Source organism: Sapajus apella, unplaced genomic scaffold (assembly GCF_009761245.1).
Source record: "Sapajus apella isolate SASKATOON/1434 unplaced genomic scaffold, GSC_monkey_1.0 scaffold35, whole genome shotgun sequence".
NCBI classification, from domain to species: domain Eukaryota; kingdom Metazoa; phylum Chordata; class Mammalia; order Primates; family Cebidae; genus Sapajus; species Sapajus apella.
This window is the reverse complement of record NW_022436975.1, coordinates 20,814,746-20,832,236: the sequence shown is the minus strand read 5'-3', so window position 1 is coordinate 20,832,236 and position 17,491 is coordinate 20,814,746. Positions and strand designations below refer to the sequence as shown.

The 17,491-nt window shown below is 39.5% G+C and overlaps 1 protein-coding gene across 11 annotated transcripts in view; it reads left to right on the top strand.

The window, feature by feature from the left end:
* The window catches only part of NCOA2 (nuclear receptor coactivator 2), a 307,971-nt gene that overhangs the window by 251,359 nt on the left and 39,121 nt on the right, over positions 1–17,491 (top strand). For all 11 annotated transcript variants that reach the window (XM_032296306.1, XM_032296307.1, XM_032296309.1 and 8 more), the window contains 4 exons: positions 426–527; positions 1,112–1,255; positions 4,950–5,097; positions 7,373–8,642. In XM_032296306.1, coding sequence (XP_032152197.1) covers positions 426–527; positions 1,112–1,255; positions 4,950–5,097; positions 7,373–8,642 — 1,664 coding nt within the window. The remainder of the gene's footprint in view (positions 1–425; positions 528–1,111; positions 1,256–4,949; positions 5,098–7,372; positions 8,643–17,491) is intronic.

Sequence of the window (17,491 nt, the reverse complement as noted above, 5' to 3'; positions counted from 1 at the left end):
AGCAAACCCTTGACAAAGCAAGAGTATCAGATTTTAGTTTTCTTCATTTTTGTACTTCATTACAAATTAAGCTTGTTTTCTATCAGTCATTTAAAAACAAAGGATTTTTTTTTTCTACCACTGGAGAGAGGGTTTCAGATTATTAACACTCTAGTGTCGTGGGTGTATTTCCATCACATGTATCATGGGGCCTGAGCAGTTTCTCCTCTGCTCCCCAACTCTCCTTAGCCACCTTTCCTCTCCCTTACCCACCTACCACTTTCATGGAGAGAATAAAACCAGTAAGAAGCTCAGGTACATAGTGTTTCATCACTGTCTCCCTTACTACTTTTTTTATGACAGTTTATGCTGTCATAAATACACTTAGGTTTGTTTGAATCACTAGAAAAGCCCGATATGATAAATTTAAATGTGTGTGATTTAAGATTTGCAGTCCTGCTTGATTTGCGTGGCAAGAAGAGTTCCCATGAAGGAAAGACCAGTTCTTCCCTCATCAGAAAGTTTTACTACTCGCCAGGATCTCCAAGGTAAATTTACTTTCCAAAGAAAACCAAAGGAATCATTTTAGAATACTTACATTATTTGGAAATGCAAGGAGTGTGTTTAGAAGACTGTAAAGATGCCAGTGCTAGTGATTGCTGCTGCAGAAATGTCCAGGAGTTGGAGAAAGAGAGAGACTGGCTCTCACTGTATATACCCTTTTGGCTCATGTACTTGTGTTACCTAGTTTAAATACATACATTTAGATCTTGTTAAAATTTAATTGTTTCTGGCCGGGCATGGTGGCTCACGCCTGTAATCCCAGCACTTTGGGAGGCTGAGGCAGGAGGATCACTTGAGGTCAGAAGTTCAAAGCCAGCCTGGCCAACGTGGCGAAACCTCATCTCTACTAAAAATACAAAAATTAGCCAAGTGTGGTGGTGCACACCTGTAATCCCAGCTACCTGTGTGTCTGACACACAAGAATCATTTGAACCCAGGAGGTGGAGGTTGCGGTGAGCTGAGATCGCACCACTGCACTGCAGCCTGGATGCACTGTGTCTCAAACAAAAAATTACTTCCATAAAGAATAGCTCAACATGTAGGTATAACGTCTGCTGTTACTTAATAGGCAAGATCACTTCTCTGGATACCAGCACCATGAGAGCAGCCATGAAGCCAGGCTGGGAGGACCTGGTGAGAAGGTGCATTCAGAAGTTCCACGCGCAGCATGAAGGAGAATCTGTGTCCTATGCTAAGAGGCATCATCATGAAGGTAAGCATCTCTAAGTGATTTTTCTTAAATTATTGCTCCCTATGGGAGCTTTCTCTCGGTGATTCCTGGAGTTCATCTTGGGAACAGATATAGTGACTGTGTTCTCATGAGCTGTGTCATCTCCACCTGAAGGCAAATTTAACAGGAGGACCTATAGGACAGAAGAGTGTGACAAAAGTAGAATAGGAGATGATAGTGTCACAGAGGCAGACAAAAGAAAGAGGTCATTTTCTTTGATCCAGGGGTTTCTAGATGTATGAAAAGATTGTAAGTACCATCTAATTAAAAGAAATATTAATGATTCAAGTAGAATCTGAAAATAAGAATAAGTGGAATTTTCGAGAGTGAGTGAATCCCTGGTGGAGGTAACAGTGGGACCCCAAGCCCTTCTTCAAGGTGGTAATCAACAAAGACTATCCAGGTGTTTCTAGAGGGTCCAGAAGGTGATGCAACTTGTCTCGGATCACAGACTTAAGCAATAGGATAGCTGGAACTGAGCCCAAGACTTCAGCCTTCTTTCAGTATGACAGCAGCCCTTACTGAGTACCCAGTCTTTGTGTGGCATTGTCCCTTTTGCTTCCTCTCACTGGCCCTCACAGCAAGCTCGTGATATGGACATCACGTCTCTCACTCTGGACGAGAGGGTGAGGAGGTTGAGGCAGGTGAAGTGACTGACTCAGTGGCATTCAGTGTCAGTGCAGGACGTCTGTCTGAGCCCATTTTGGTCACTCTGTCATGCTGCTCCCAAAGGTCTTTCCATGGAATCACTTTTTCTCAAGTGCATTTTTGTTTCTGTTAAAGAGGTAGGAATCCCCCCCCCACCCTCCCCCGCCACACACACACACAACAAGGACTCCTTCTGCTTCAGTATGTGCTAATTTGGGAAGGGAGACTCTGTCCTTCTCCTTGTGTCCCAGCAGTGCAGTTGGCCAGGGCTCCGCATGCATTGTCAGCTGGGCCACTCTGCACATGAGGGGCTCGTGCAGTGCAGTGCAGCTTGTAACTCAGCTTCAACAGTTGTCTGCATCTTTGCAGAAAAAATTTGTAACTAATTATTGAAAATGGAGTTTGAATTTGTCATCATCCGCTTAATGTGCATCTGTGACCCTGGCACTTTGCCAATAATGTTGGTTATGTTTAAATTTTATGCTTTTTAGATCACATATGAAAAAGCAAAAACCATAATAAATGACCTGTCTCTTCCATGCCCTTATTTTTTCCTCATCTTATTCATTCTTTTCATCCTATTCATCCTTTATTTTAGAAATAAGTACATAATCCAACAACTTGTGTCTTCCAGCATTTTTCTTTAAGCTGGAAAGAATATGAGGAAATAAAGATGCTACATTGACAGAAATCAATATTTAACCTACCATTTCACTATATCTGTTTTAAAATAGAAAGAATAGTAATAACAAAAAACCAAGAAACTGACATAAGCAAACATATTCAGTGTCCTTGGGTCCTGAGTTTAATTCTTTGGCAACCTGATTCCTTACAAAAGGATTTATACAGATGGACCAGGCACTGCGCTAGATTTAAACAGATGGGACCCACTAGAAGGAAACCCCATATAGACATTCCTAACTTTTGAAGTTTTGAAAAGATCAGGGATGATCAGTTACGTTGAATGGAAATCTACTGCAAAGTGTTGTTTAAATGGAGGCGCTTCCTAAATGTGTTCACATGGGTGTTTACACATACCTACTTTTCAGAGATGTTGGATGTAGACCAAGTGGAAATGAAAATCTTTAGGGATCACAGCCAAGGTCAGGTAAAATTCTGAAATTATAAGCCATTGGAAATATGTCTTACTATAATAAAATTACATTTACGTCATCTTTTAGAAACATACCTATTATACGAAGCAAGATACTCATATGTCCAGTAATTCATTTTCAGTACTGCCTCTTCACACTAACATTATGCAACAATTGATGGCAGCAAGTGAACCTAAATATAGTATCTAACTGTAACTGCAGAGAGAAGTCATTAGACAAATTGCTTAAAGTGAAAATTTTACCAAGAAATCAGAATCCACATTATATGTTAGCCTGTCTCACTTGTGGCAGTTTTGTGGCATGGTGAATACGCGTGGTTGCTTTGGGGGTAACTATTCAACCCACAAAATTTGTGCTGAGGATTATGTGGTAGCAACATAGTGGCCTTCTTAAAATGGTTTAACAGGAACTAAATTATATGTCTTTTCTTTTTAACTGAATTGAAATGTTCTTTTTTAATATCTAGTATAAGACAGTTATAAAACAGTAGCTTTAAAAGACAAATCTCAATTATTTTAAGAGAAATTATATTAACCTAGTTGATTTGTGTTATATTTTGTTATTGTCTTGAAAATAGAAGCATCTGACCCCTTATCTAAAAGTTAAACCAATTCCAGTGTTGCTAAGATTTGCACTTTTATTGTTTCAGCTTTGTTTAGCCTTTTCTTCTCTGAATAGGTCCTTCTTTGTTTATTCTTGATTATCCTTGATTGTTTATGTTTTACTTCCTGTTGTCCTAACCATGAAAATAATACTCCTTACACAGTGAAAAACAGGTCTGGGGAAAAGTAGTGTGTGAGATGATGGGCTGAACAGTACGTAACTTCGAGATGAATATTCATTGAGTATATTTAATGTCATAAATTTTATTTTAATAGTTGTCTCAGTTTTACAAGGAAATTAAAGTCAAATTGCATACGTAAGAGATAACATGTTTATACATTATATTGTTTTCTACCATTTTTAAGCAAATTGTTGAAAAGCCTGTTTGAGCTGACAGATGGTTTGCACTGTTTTGCCATGATAATAAAGATATTAAAGGGCCAAGCAGGGTGGCTCACGCTGGGAGGCCGAGGTGGGTGGATCACGAGGTCAAGATATCAAGACTATCCTGGTCAACATGCTGAAACCCCGTCTCTACTAAAAATACAAAAAAAATAGCTGGGCGTGGTGGCACATGCCTGTAGTCCCAGCTACTCCGGAGGCTGAGGCAGGAGAATTGCTTGAACCCAGGAGGCAGAGGTTGTGGTAAGCCGAGATCGGGCCATTGCACTCCAGCCTGGGTAACAAGAGCAAAACTCTGTCTCAAAAAAAAAAAAAAAAAAATTTCAAGAACATAGTTTGAGGGTTCAGGCTCTTAGTTTTCTTCATAAGAAAAACAGATAATTGAGGTCATTGATATTTTGAGTGAAAAGTAAATGTGCTTTTAAAAATCTTATTTTTTATTTTTATTTTTTTGAGACAGAGTCTCACTCTGTCGCCAGGCGCCAAGCTGGAGTGCAGTGGCACAATCTCGGCTCACTGCAACTTCTGCCTCCCGGGTTCAAGCAATTCTTCTGCCTCAACCTCCCGAGTAGCTGGGACTGCAGGCGCATGCCACCACGTCCAGCTAATTTTTGTATTTTTGGTAGAGACGGGCTTTCACCATGTTGGCCAGGATGGTCTTGACCTCTTGACCTCGTGATCTGCCTGCCTCGGCCTCCCAAAGTGCTGGGATTACAGGCTTGAGCCACCGTGCCCGGCTAAAATCTTATGTTTTAATATCATTAAAGTATTACTTACAACTCTTTAACATGCTGGTGGGAAACTATTATGAAACTTAATGAATTAATGAAGTTGATTATTATGCCTTGTCCTCCCCAACTCCTCAGTTTTTTTCTAAACATGCCTTCTGTTTCCTTGCTTGCCTGCAGTACTGAGACAAGGATTGGCATTCAGTCAAATCTATCGTTTTTCCTTGTCTGATGGCACTCTTGTTGCTGCACAAACGAAGAGCAAACTCATCCGTTCTCAGACTACTAATGAACCTCAACTTGTAATATCTTTACATATGCTTCACAGGTAATCCTAGTTCTAAGAAGTCATTTTCCCTTTCCAAATTAAGAGGAGATATTACAGAAGCAGCAAATCATTTTAGAGCTTTGCAGATTTGCTAGGTGTTTCTTCTCATCAATCCCAGTAATGTAAAATATAACATTAAATTGTTACTAACTATTGGCCAAAAGACAACTCATAATATAATTGGCCCTCTGTATCCATGGGTTCTGCCTCTCAGGATACAACCAATCACAGATGGAAAATATTTGGGGGGGGTGGGAAATACATATATATATATATAATGTTATACTGTGTTATATTAATTGTATTATAACTGTTTATACTGTATTAAATATTATAAGAAATTATTATCTAAAAATGATTTAAAGTATATAGGAGGATGTGTGTAGGTTATATGCAAAAACTGTGCCATTTTATATCAGGGACTTGAGGATCCATGGATTTAGTGTCTGCGGCGGGGGGCAGGATGGAGGCTAGAACCAGTCACCCATTACACCAGCAAACAACTGTACTGGCAACGCAGGCAAAATAGGACTCTGCTTTGAATTTTAGCCTTAACACTAGTGAATTGCAAAACCCAACTGCAAGAACACAAGGCCAGCAGTAACTTTGCTCAGACATGATTCCCCGTTACATTGAAAAAGGGAAATCTATTGATTAGCTCCAAGTAGCAACAAATGCAGGGTAGGAATATTGATGTCAATGGTGTGATTTCTATTTGTGCTCCTCTCCTGTGTGTTTAAATGTAGAATTTTTTTTTTTTTTTTTTGGAGACAGAGTCTTGCTCTGTGTCACAGACTGGAATACAGTGGCGTGATCTCAGCTCACTGCATCCTCTGCCTCTTGGGTTCCCAGGCAGTTCTCGTACCTCAGCCTCCTGAGTAGCTGTGATTATAGGCGTGTGCCAGCCTTGAGTGATCCTTCCACCTTGGCCTCCCAAATTGCTGGGATTACAGGTGTGGGCCACCATGTGCAGCCTAAATCTAGAACTTTCTATGTACATATTAACAAATGATATTTTAGATTTTTGATCTCAGGTTTAAATTCACTTCTTGACATTAGACCTTACATTGATGGGTAATAAACATTTTCATGAAAAATGAAGATAAATTGAATGTTGATTTTTAAATAAATGTCATAAACCATATTGTTTTAGAGTACATATTTAGGATAATGATTAAATTTCAGTAGTTATCTAAATATTTATGTATATGCTGTGGAAACTTTATGAGATCCTATCAGTAAATATATAATGTTACTCTGGCTGAGGAGTCACATTTTATCACATTTCTCAATTCACTGTCTATTTAGGAGTAAAAAAATCAGGCAACCCTGTTTGCCAACTGTTAATAAATCTAACCTCAAACTAAAACAATTTGAAAGTGATTACAGATGTGGCAAATTTCACCCACCTAACCAAAAGCTGATGTTTGACAATTTGTGAAACCTGTTTTATTTGGATTTGTGAACACATTTGGTAACTCAAAAGTGACTGCCAAGGCTGTAAATTAAAGCTCATAGAACTTGCAAAATCATCCTGCTCAGAAAGCCTGCTTTTAGTCATTAGTAAGGAGATGGAATGGAGTTATCCAGGAGTAGAAGAATAAGATCACAAACTAAAGTCACTCTGAACTTCCCTTCCCATGCTGTTGGCTCTGAGGTCTCCCTGACTTGGAGGGGTGTGGGGTGAAGAGGTGAGTAGAAATCTGTTGAACAAGGTGATCTAATTCTAAACAGTTTAGTAACTATTAGTTCTAGAACTGGCAGAGTTTCTCTTAACAGTTAGGGGCAAGTTGTTTTCCTCTGAGTTTGTTCATCTTGAGCCAAGTAGTACATATCAGAGCTCTGGGCTTTTCAGATGTGTCTATTGTTAGGAATTATAATGTCTGGAAAAAAAACTGAAGACAGCTCTTCTCATTTCTTTCAGACAGTACAAACTCTCAGCTACTCATGAGAAAAGATATATTATGTAATTGGAACCCTGATAATGTCTTGTCTAGTAAATGCAATTTCAATACAGTAGTAGTCAAATTTAAACACACCCCCTCTGTAAAACCAAACATCTTAATGAGTTGCCTGAAAAACATCCCTCTTGGTCCAACACTGTACATGTTCAGTCTTGTCCGTAATTGCAGATGGTTTCAACAAAGTATTATCTGTCTTTTAAATGTAGTCTGTTCTTTTAAAGTGAAGAGACCATCTCATTTTTAAAAATTAATAACAACTTGCTAAGTATTTTTCCGTTTATCTTACATTTCTTTCTTTCCTCGTTATACAGAGAGCAGAATGTGTGTGTGATGAATCCGGATCTGACTGGACAAACGATGGGGAAGCCATTGAATCCAATTAGCTCTAGCAGCCCTGCCCATCAGGCCCTGTGCAGTGGGAACCCAGGTCAGGACATGACCCTCAGTAGCAATATAAATTTTCCCATAAATGGCCCAAAGGAACAAATGGGCATGCCCATGGGCAGGTTTGGTGGTTCTGGGGGAATGAACCATGTGTCAGGCATGCAAGCAACCACTCCTCAGGGTAGTAACTATGCACTCAAAATGAACAGCCCCTCACAAAGCAGCCCTGGCATGAATCCAGGACAGCCCACCTCCATGCTTTCACCAAGGCATCGCATGAGCCCCGGAGTGGCGGGCAGCCCTCGAATCCCACCCAGTCAGTTTTCCCCTGCAGGAAGCTTGCATTCCCCTGTGGGAGTTTGCAGCAGCACAGGAAATAGCCATAGTTATACCAACAGCTCCCTCAATGCACTTCAGGCCCTCAGCGAGGGGCACGGGGTCTCATTAGGGTCATCGTTGGCTTCACCGGACCTAAAAATTGGCAATTTACAAAACTCCCCAGTTAATATGAATCCTCCCCCACTCAGCAAGATGGGAAGCTTGGACTCAAAAGACTGTTTTGGACTTTATGGGGAGCCCTCTGAAGGTACAACTGGACAAGCAGAGAGCAGCTGCCATCCTGGAGAGCAAAAGGAAACAAATGACCCCAGCCTGCCCCCGGCCGTGAGCAGCGAGAGAGCCGACGGGCAGAGCAGGCTGCATGACAGCAAAGGGCAGACCAAACTCCTGCAGCTGCTGACCACCAAATCCGATCAGATGGAGCCCTCACCCTTAGCCAGCTCTTTGTCGGACACAAGCAAAGACTCCACAGGTAGCTTGCCTGGTTCTGGGTCAACACATGGAACCTCGCTCAAGGAGAAGCATAAAATTTTGCACAGACTCTTACAGGACAGCAGTTCCCCTGTGGACTTGGCCAAGTTAACAGCAGAAGCCACAGGCAAAGACCTGAGCCAGGAGTCCAGCAGCACAGCTCCTGGGTCAGAGGTGACTGTTAAACAAGAGCCGGTGAGCCCCAAAAAGAAAGAGAATGCACTACTTCGCTATTTGCTAGATAAAGATGATACTAAAGATATTGGTTTACCAGAAATTACCCCCAAACTTGAGCGACTGGACAGTAAGACAGATCCTGCCAGTAACACAAAATTAATAGCAATGAAAACTGAGAAGGAAGAGATGAGCTTTGAGCCCGGTGACCAGGTAAGTTTTGTCACATCTTCTCCCATGTGTACTAATCTGTATCCATCAAGGATTTTCTCCAAAAGGGCATTATGAAGCCTCAGGTGATTGGATAAAAATAAGTTTTCTCCTTTGTTGTTCTTACCTTGAAATTCTCACTGAAACTGTGTGTTTCAAATACTCTTCCTAGCAAAGAGTGACATTGTTATAGAACATGGATGGGCAGGCCTTTTTTTGTGAGGACCAAATGGTGAGTATTTTAGTCTCTGCAGGTCATGTAGTCTCTGTCACAACCGTTCAGCTCCACCACTGTAGTACAAAAGCAGCCACAGACACTGTAAACAAACTTGAATGTGACTTTGCTCCAATAAAACATTGCTTATAGACGCTGAAATTTGAATTTCATACAAGTATCTTGTGTCACAAAATATTTTAATTTTTTTGTAACCATCAAAAAATGGAAATTCATTCTTAGCACATACAAAAACAGGATTTAGCCCACAGGCTGGTGGTAGTTTGCTGACCTCTGTTATGGAAGCTGCCTGAATTGGAGATAATCACTTCCTTGAAACTGGGCTTTGTCGGAACAGATTTAATTGAATTATTTCTTATTTACCTTTCTCTGTTTTTAAGATCAGAGTTTAACTGGTTTTTAAACTCAATGAAGGTTATTCTACTTCTATTTATTCTTTATTTTTTTTTTAATTTTAATTTTTTTTACTTCTATTTACTCTTAACTAAACTTCTGATTAATGCAAAAAAAATTTCTTAGACCACTGGTATAAAAAATACTTAAGAGGGAAAGGATAGTAGAAAGGAAAGAGAAAGGTTGATCTGGTATTGGTACATCTGAGCCATGGTATGTAAATTCAAAACTAGAACAATAGGCTACATTATCTGCTGAATAATAAGTTCCCGGAAAAAAATTCAGGATACCTAAAGTGATGGTCAAAATAATTCTTACTGGCCGGGCGCGATGGCTCACGCCTGTAATCCCAGCACTTTGGGAGGCCGAGGCGGGTGGATCACCAGGTCAAGAGATCGAGACCATCCTGGTCAACATGGTGAAACCCCGTCTCTACTAAAAATACAAAAAAACTAGCTGGGCATGGTGGCGCGTGCCTGTAATCCCAGCTACTCGGGAGGCTGAGGCAGGAGAATTGCCTGAACCCAGGAGGCGGAGGCTGCAATGAGCCGAGATCGCGCCATTGCACTCCAGCCTGGGTAAGGGGGAGCGAAACTCCGTCTCAAAAAAAAATAATAATAATAATAATAATTCTTACTTATTATACTTGACAAATTAAAATTGTATATATTTATGGCATACAACTTGTTATTTCGAAATAAATATCCTGGAATGGTTAGATCAAGCTAACTAACGAATATATTACCTCACATACTTTTTGGGATACAAATACTTAAAATCTATTAGTGATTTTCAGGTATATAATACGTTATTACTAACTGTAGCCACGATGTTGTACAATAGATCTCTTGAATGTATTCCTCCTGGCCAACTGAAATTTGTATCCTTTGACCAACATCTCCTCAACCTTCCACCCCAAATCATTCTTGATAATACTCTAAGGTGATAATGACATCACAGGGAAAAAGTAAGCTATTATTTTTCTTCATTAAAAAATAAAAACAGACTGAGCAAAGTGATCATGGCTCTAATCCCAACACTTTGGATGGCCAAGGTGGAGGATTGCTTGAGGACAGGAGTTCCAGACCAGCCTGGGCAACGTGATGAAACTCCATCGCTAGAAAACATAAAAAAATTAACTAGGTGTGGTGGCATGTACCTCTAGTCTCAGCTACTGAGGAGGCTGAGGCTGCTTGAGCCCAGGAGTTGGAGGCTGCAGTGAGCTATGATTGCACCACTACACTCCAGTCTAAGCAATAGCTTGAGACCCTGTCTCAAAAAATAAAAACCCATTTAAAGAAAAGATGCGTTATTAACAGCCACAGTGACTTTGTATGAGACATTTCCTGGGGAATCAATGATCCAAGACTTCACCCTGGCCATCACTTTCCTCTAGTCCCTGGATATCCCCCGTACTTCTTATCTGTTCTTGAGTCATGATTGGTTAAGAAGTGAGGAAGCCAAGAGGGCCTTCCTACTTAAAATGGCTCAAGTTTTGTCCTTGAAATTTGTTGTGCAAGTGGATATTTCATGTGTTAGTGTCGTCAGTGGATGGAGAGCGGGAAAGCACACCCCTTGCTGTACCCTGGGGCTCTGCTGAGTCGGTAGAGCTAACCCAAAGGCAGGTCTGGGCTTGAGAGCCATCGTCAGGCAAGCTGAGGCCACACTTGCTCTTCTAGCTGGGCTCCATCTGGGCTTCCAAGCACTTGGCTTTCTTGTTTCTTTCACGTTGATGCCTTGACAGCTGCTGCCATTTCTAAAGGTCAGATATAATTTTTCAAGACTTCATCCCATTTACAAGGGAAACAGAACCAAATTATATAAATATCTTGGGCGGTTAATCCTTAAACTTAGATGTTAGTGCAAGGTTTTATTAGCAGCTATTCCATAATGCTGTAAAATCATTAAATGAGGAAACCGGTATCTCAGAAGAAAATTAATAGCAATGTCTTGGAAAAAGTGAAGTGTAAAACCATATTGACACCTGTAAATGTTTTAATCTTTTGAGGTTTATTAGATTAGAATCTACACAGCTAGTGGCAGTTCAGAGCGGCAGGCATAGTGGCACTCAGGCCTCTTGACATACGCTGGAGGGCAAGATGGTCTTCCTTAGCTTAGTGTCTAATGTGGCCAGGCCCTCCCTCTGTAAACAATTTATTTCTATCTCAGGCCTGATCTGAGGCCCTAGGGACTTAAGAGGGTCAAGGAAAGGGGCCACTTTTCGGTATTTCTGTATTTATTTATGTGATTACACTAACTTCAGATAAGAAACTGACAAAAAAGGAGTTTTTTTAGTCCTTGAGTCACTTGCAGTTTCAGATTATTATTTAGGAGAAATGTTTTTCGGGTAAAAGTTGTCTCAACTAGGAAACATAAAGCCCAGAGTATAATCAGCACAGATCTGTTTTTTGGGGGAATCAAAAAGCAGTGTACACAGGCACACACACATGTGCACACAAACAGAGGCATATATAGTAAGTATATTTTTCTTAATGAAATCCAGTCCCTGGTCTCACCCTCCCTTCACTCTCATGTAAAACTCCACCAGGAGTACTGCTTTAGAGCAATTTTAACATCAAAAACATTGCAGCTTGAAAAGTTACCACAGGAAGTGTGTATTACCTATATTTAGGTCAAAGTTGGAATGACTGACTTTTGAGAAAAAAACAATGATTCTTTCACCTCTTGCTCACCTTCACTATTTCCAAATACAGGTTAATTGCATCTCCTATTGATTGCTGTACAGACTTACTGAAGACTTTTCTTTCAAGGGAATACAATAAGTTATTTAGTTAGTGAGATAAACTGTTAGTGAGTCTGAATTGCACAGTTAACTGTCTTGTTATTTTGATTCAGAAAAGAGCCATTGACTGAGTGTGTGTTTAATCTATTACTAACTTATTAAGGACAGGAAGTACTTCGATGGTGTTATTATACCTAAAATAGCATTTTTTTACTGGGCCGAGTAGTTAAACAACATTTGTTTCTACAGCATTTCCTAACCAACAGGAAACAGTAACAGAAAAATTTCCAATATGTTTACAGACTTTTAAGTTACATACTTACTTACACAGTTGAGCATGCTTTTGATACCTAACCAAATGTTGCTGAGACACGTAGGATAAGGGTTTGGAAATAGTCTAAAAAGAATTTCTTCTTGGTATTTGACTCCATTAGAAAGGTAAACCATATTTTAAACTGATAGTGTGCTGAACATTTATCTCCAGATGTCATAGAATTGTATTACCATTTCTTAACAATTTTGTATTGGCAAACATGATAAAATTATACTTTTTATTTAAAATATTTTGAAAAGATGCTTTGTAATTTATTAGAATACTGATGTTATTAAAATGCATGTGCTTTTTATATTTCCTGCAGAGAAGAAGTTGATTTGACATGAAAAAAATCCTAAAACCAGAAAAATGAAAAATTAAAGAAATCAAGTCTAATTTTCATTTTGTAGAACTTTTATAAAAATCTTTCTGACTCATTTTCTGCCTGAAATAGTTTAAACTAACAACTCAAATTGATGTGGCTAATTTGAGCATTCAAATAGATGCCTAAGCAAAACTTTGAAGTATCTTGGCAAAGCATTTTAAAGGAAGGCATCAATCTTTTTGTCTTGTGAAGAAATTGTGCCTAACAAAGTGGGTAGAGACTAGAAGAAATTTTGATGAGAATTAAAGCCTACAAAAATTGAGAGGAGAAAATTTTTTTATCAGAAACTTAATATAATCAAATTTATTCCTTCCAAAACTTATGTGAATACAGAAAAAAATGCTATAGTCATCATATGTTATTGTTAACCTGAGGGTTATACATATTCTGAACTTTTATCTCCTTGAAGAAGAACATGTAAAGTAAACTTATAACAATTAATGTTAAATGTGTGCTCCAAAAATTGACAAGGAATAAACACAGGCAAAGCAATATTATCTCTAGTGGAGAAAATTTCATAATGCATTTTTCAGATGCTAAGGTGAATGAATTCAAATAGTGTTCATAGTTATGAGCCTTCGTAGAATTAGTCCTTTTGATATAATACCAAGAAGATCCTGAATGACTTTTCTTAAGAAAAATGTATTTAGGCTGACTGCGGTGATCCACCCCTGTAATCCCAACACCTTGGGAAGCCGAGGCAGGCAGATCACCTGAGGTTGGGAGTTCGAGACCAGCCTGGCCAACATGGAGAAATGCGGTTTCTACTAAAAGTACAAAAAAATTAGCCAGGTGTGCTAGCACATGTCTGTAGTCCAACTACCCAGGGCACTGAGGCAGGAGAATCGCTTGAATCAGGGAGGCGGAGGTTGCAGTGAGCCCAGATCATGCCACAGCACTCTAGCATGGCCAGCAGGGTAAGACTGTGTCTCAGAAAAAGAAAGATGTATTTAATTACTTGTCAGAGCTAAACTGATTAGATCAAAATTTGAAAGTCTATTAACTTTAGTATATGCTTTTGGAAAATAAAGATTAATTGCTGGGTACGGTGGCTCATGCCTGTAATCCTAGCACTTGGGGAGGCTGAGGTGGGCAGATACCTAAGGTCGGGAGTTTAAGACTAACCTGGCCAGCATGGTGAAACCCCATCTCTACTAAAAATACAAAAATTAGCTGGTGTGGTGTGGTGTGGTGTCCGGTTCCTGTAATCCCAGCTACTTAGGAGGCTGAGACAGGAGAATTACTTGAACACAGGAGGCAGAGGTTGCAGTGAGCCAAGATCGTGCCATTGCACTACAGCCTAGGAGACAAGAGCGAAATTCCATATCAAAATAAATAAATAAATAAAAATAATAACAAAAATTATTCAAGAAAAATAATGGATTTTAAATTTTATTATTTGGAAATTATTTGAAATAAATTGGTTTTAACCATTCAAATATACACACACGTGTGTGTGTTTGTGTGTGTGTGGTGTTTTCAGACAGAGTCTCGCTCTGTAGACACAGACTGGAGTGCAGTGGTGTGATCTTGGCTCACTGCAACCACCCCCTCCTGGGTTCAAGCCATTCTCCTGCCTTAGCCTCCTGAGTAGCTGGAATTATAGGCAGGCGCCACCACGCCAGCTAATTTTTGTGTTTTTGGTAGAGATGAGGTTTCACCATGTTGGCCAGGCTGGTCTCAAGTGAGCCACCTCCCTTGGCCTCCCATAGTGCTGGGATTATAGGCGTGAGCCATCACACCTGGCCTAAACCATTTAAATATACTTTAACATACATGCATACATGTATATAACATTAGACTTATATTAAACTCATTATGTTAGACACAGGAATGAGTAGCTTACAAAGGAAGATACATGAATTCTGTCATTAGAACTGTTTGAAAGTATAACAGCTATTTTTCTATTCAGGGTGATTTACAGTATAATTTCGTTTGTGTGAAAGGAGTCAAGGTAAAAACAAAAGATGTGGCCAGGTGTGGTGGCACACACCTGTAATGCCAGCACTTTGGAAGGCTGAGGTGGGTGGATCACTTGGCTAGGAGTTCAAGACTAGCCTGGCCAACATGATAAAATGCCATCTCTACTAAAAATACGAAAACAACCCAGGTGTAGTGGTGCACACTTGTAGTTTCAGCTATTGGGGAGGCTGAGGCAGGTGAATTGCTTGAACCCAGGAGGTGAGGTTGCAGTGAGCCCATATTGCACCACTGCACTCCAGCCTGGGCGACAGAGTGAGAGCTTGTCTCCAAAAAAAAAAGAAGAGAGAAAGGTGTGAGTAGTCTAGACTGTTCTTAATATATATTGTCCAAAGTTCCTTTTACGTATGTCTGGGATTGGGAGCAAATATAAGTGTATCCATTGAGAAATAACATACTTTATTTTTATTATTGTTTACATGGACTTACTTTTTTTGTATATTTCTCTTAAAAGTAATCTGCAGAGCTTTCTCAAGAGGCAACTTACCACTTACTATAGCCCACCTCCCTCACGCCCTACACATGGAGCTTCTATCTTTTAAAAATGCTCAACACGGGACAGCATTGTAGTAGGAAAACTGGGTTTCGTAGAACAGATACAGCCTTCTCAGTTTATTAGAGCCTTTTTCTGATCTATCTTCATGACAAGTATAAGGAAATTTACCACAGATTTTTATGAAACATTTTTCTGAAAAGTAAAGGAAATTATAGGAATTTCTATGAAAAAAATATTGATTTTGGGAAGATTTTTTGAATTATGTGTTAATATGATTAAAGTAATTCATCTTGTTGACTCGGTGCCCATTACTTAGTTCCAGGCGCTGTCCTTGGAGGGCAGTACATGTTTATGCTGAGAGTATCAGTTTATACCTTACGTATTCAGCAAAACATGATAAAGAAGATTATAGTGGAGTCACTTTACATATGTATTTGAAGTACATAAAGTCAGTTTTATGTTTCTGGAAGAAGAGATGGTTATTAAATGGTTGTTTCAGTAGTATGAGCAGTTTTGCCCACCATTGAACTGAATGAATACATGCCGTATTGGAGTGATCATGAGGTGGGTGACATGACTTTGCTGGATTTTGGTTCCCTTGTGGCTGTAATAGTGTGAACATGTACCTGTGGGCTTTTTAAATGCAGCATGGCCCCTACATAAACACTTCACTTTGGACTCAACCAAAGAAATAGTAATTTGCTGTCACTCTGGAGGAAAGACTGTGTTGCCCTTGGAGGAGACACCCAGTGTAGTGCATTTCTACAGAGCTTAAAGATCATTTGGCCTGTCTGTGACTGTCTGTACTTTAGGCTGCCAGCTCTTACCTTGTAACTAACTCTACCATATATGATGCCTCCCTTTTTTGTTAAAATTGAGTGGCTAAACTAACTAAAAAATGGTCTTGTAATTGCTCTAACAATGCATTAGGAAAATGGATCGCCTGGTTACCACTAAGCTAGTTGTCTCAGAAAAATCAAATAAAATGTCACTTCATTCTATTCTTCTTAACTTGAGAAATATATCCAATCAAAAGACATCTCATATGGATGTGACATTTGCCATAAGTTGCAAAAATCTTGGCAGATCCAACCTCTGCATGGGGAGGAATTGTCTGTAGCATAAAAATGTAAGCCATCCTGCTTTAAGTGTAACTCATTATCAGATGTACGCCGTGAGTTTCATTTGATTTGCCAGTGTAGATGAAAGGAATAGTTGCGGTCGAGGATTCAAAGTCCAATGACTAAGGAAACTAACGTGTTTTCCACCTACACATCAAGAAAATTGTTTGTACCACTTTCTGCACTGGAAAGCAATCCTAGCATGTAACTCAACCATTTTCATGTGGTTGGCACTATCTGATTTTAAATATCTGGCACATAGACAGGTTGTATTCAAAATAATATCTGTAAAATCTAGAATAAATTCCAGTTTAGCTTCCTAGAAGAAAAGTACTAAATATGAAATAGTAGTGATACTTAGCTTATGTTAGTGCTTGAATTTTGTTTTTTTTTAATGGAAGAGAAACTTCATAAACATTTTTTGTAGCTGGCTTCTCTAGACAGGCAGTGGCTCTCTCCTGTAATCCCAGCACTTCGGGAAGATGAGGCGGGAGGATTGCTTGAACTCAGGAGTTTGAGACCAGTGTAGGCAACAAAATGAGACCCTATCTCTACAAAAAAAATAATAAATTAAAAAATTAGCTAGACATGGCGGTGCATGCCTGTGGTTCCAGCTACTGAGGAGACTGAAGTGGCAAGATCACTTGAGCCCAGGAGGTTAAGGCTACAGGGATGAGTGTGTGCTACTGCACACCAGCCTGGGTGACAGAGCAAAACCCTTTCTCAGAAAAAAAAAAAAAAAAAAAAAAAATTGATAACTTCTGTATAATCAGGCTGATAATTCTGTGTTTGGGGACAACCAGTTTTTATCCTGCTTCCCTACATTTTGTCACCTAAGCTGGCGAGTGACTGGGAAAGCCACTGTCATTCAAAATTGAAAGTGCAAGCAGGAAAAAAGGACCACTCAAATTGAAAAGGCAGTGCTTAGTTCACGGTTACTTCAAGATTATTTTGCTTCTCTCTCCCCACCACCCTACTCTTTTGAAAGATAAAAAAAACATCCTGAAAGGAAATGACAATTCGTTAAAAACTGATTGGGTAAAAATTTGGATTACATTGTATGCCAGGTTTTTTTTGTTGTTATTTCTTCGGGAGTTTTGACGATAAAGCCTGGACCTGGACCATAAGTCATAGTCTATTCGTAATTAATTGGAAATATACAGTCTCACAATTAATTGAATGATCG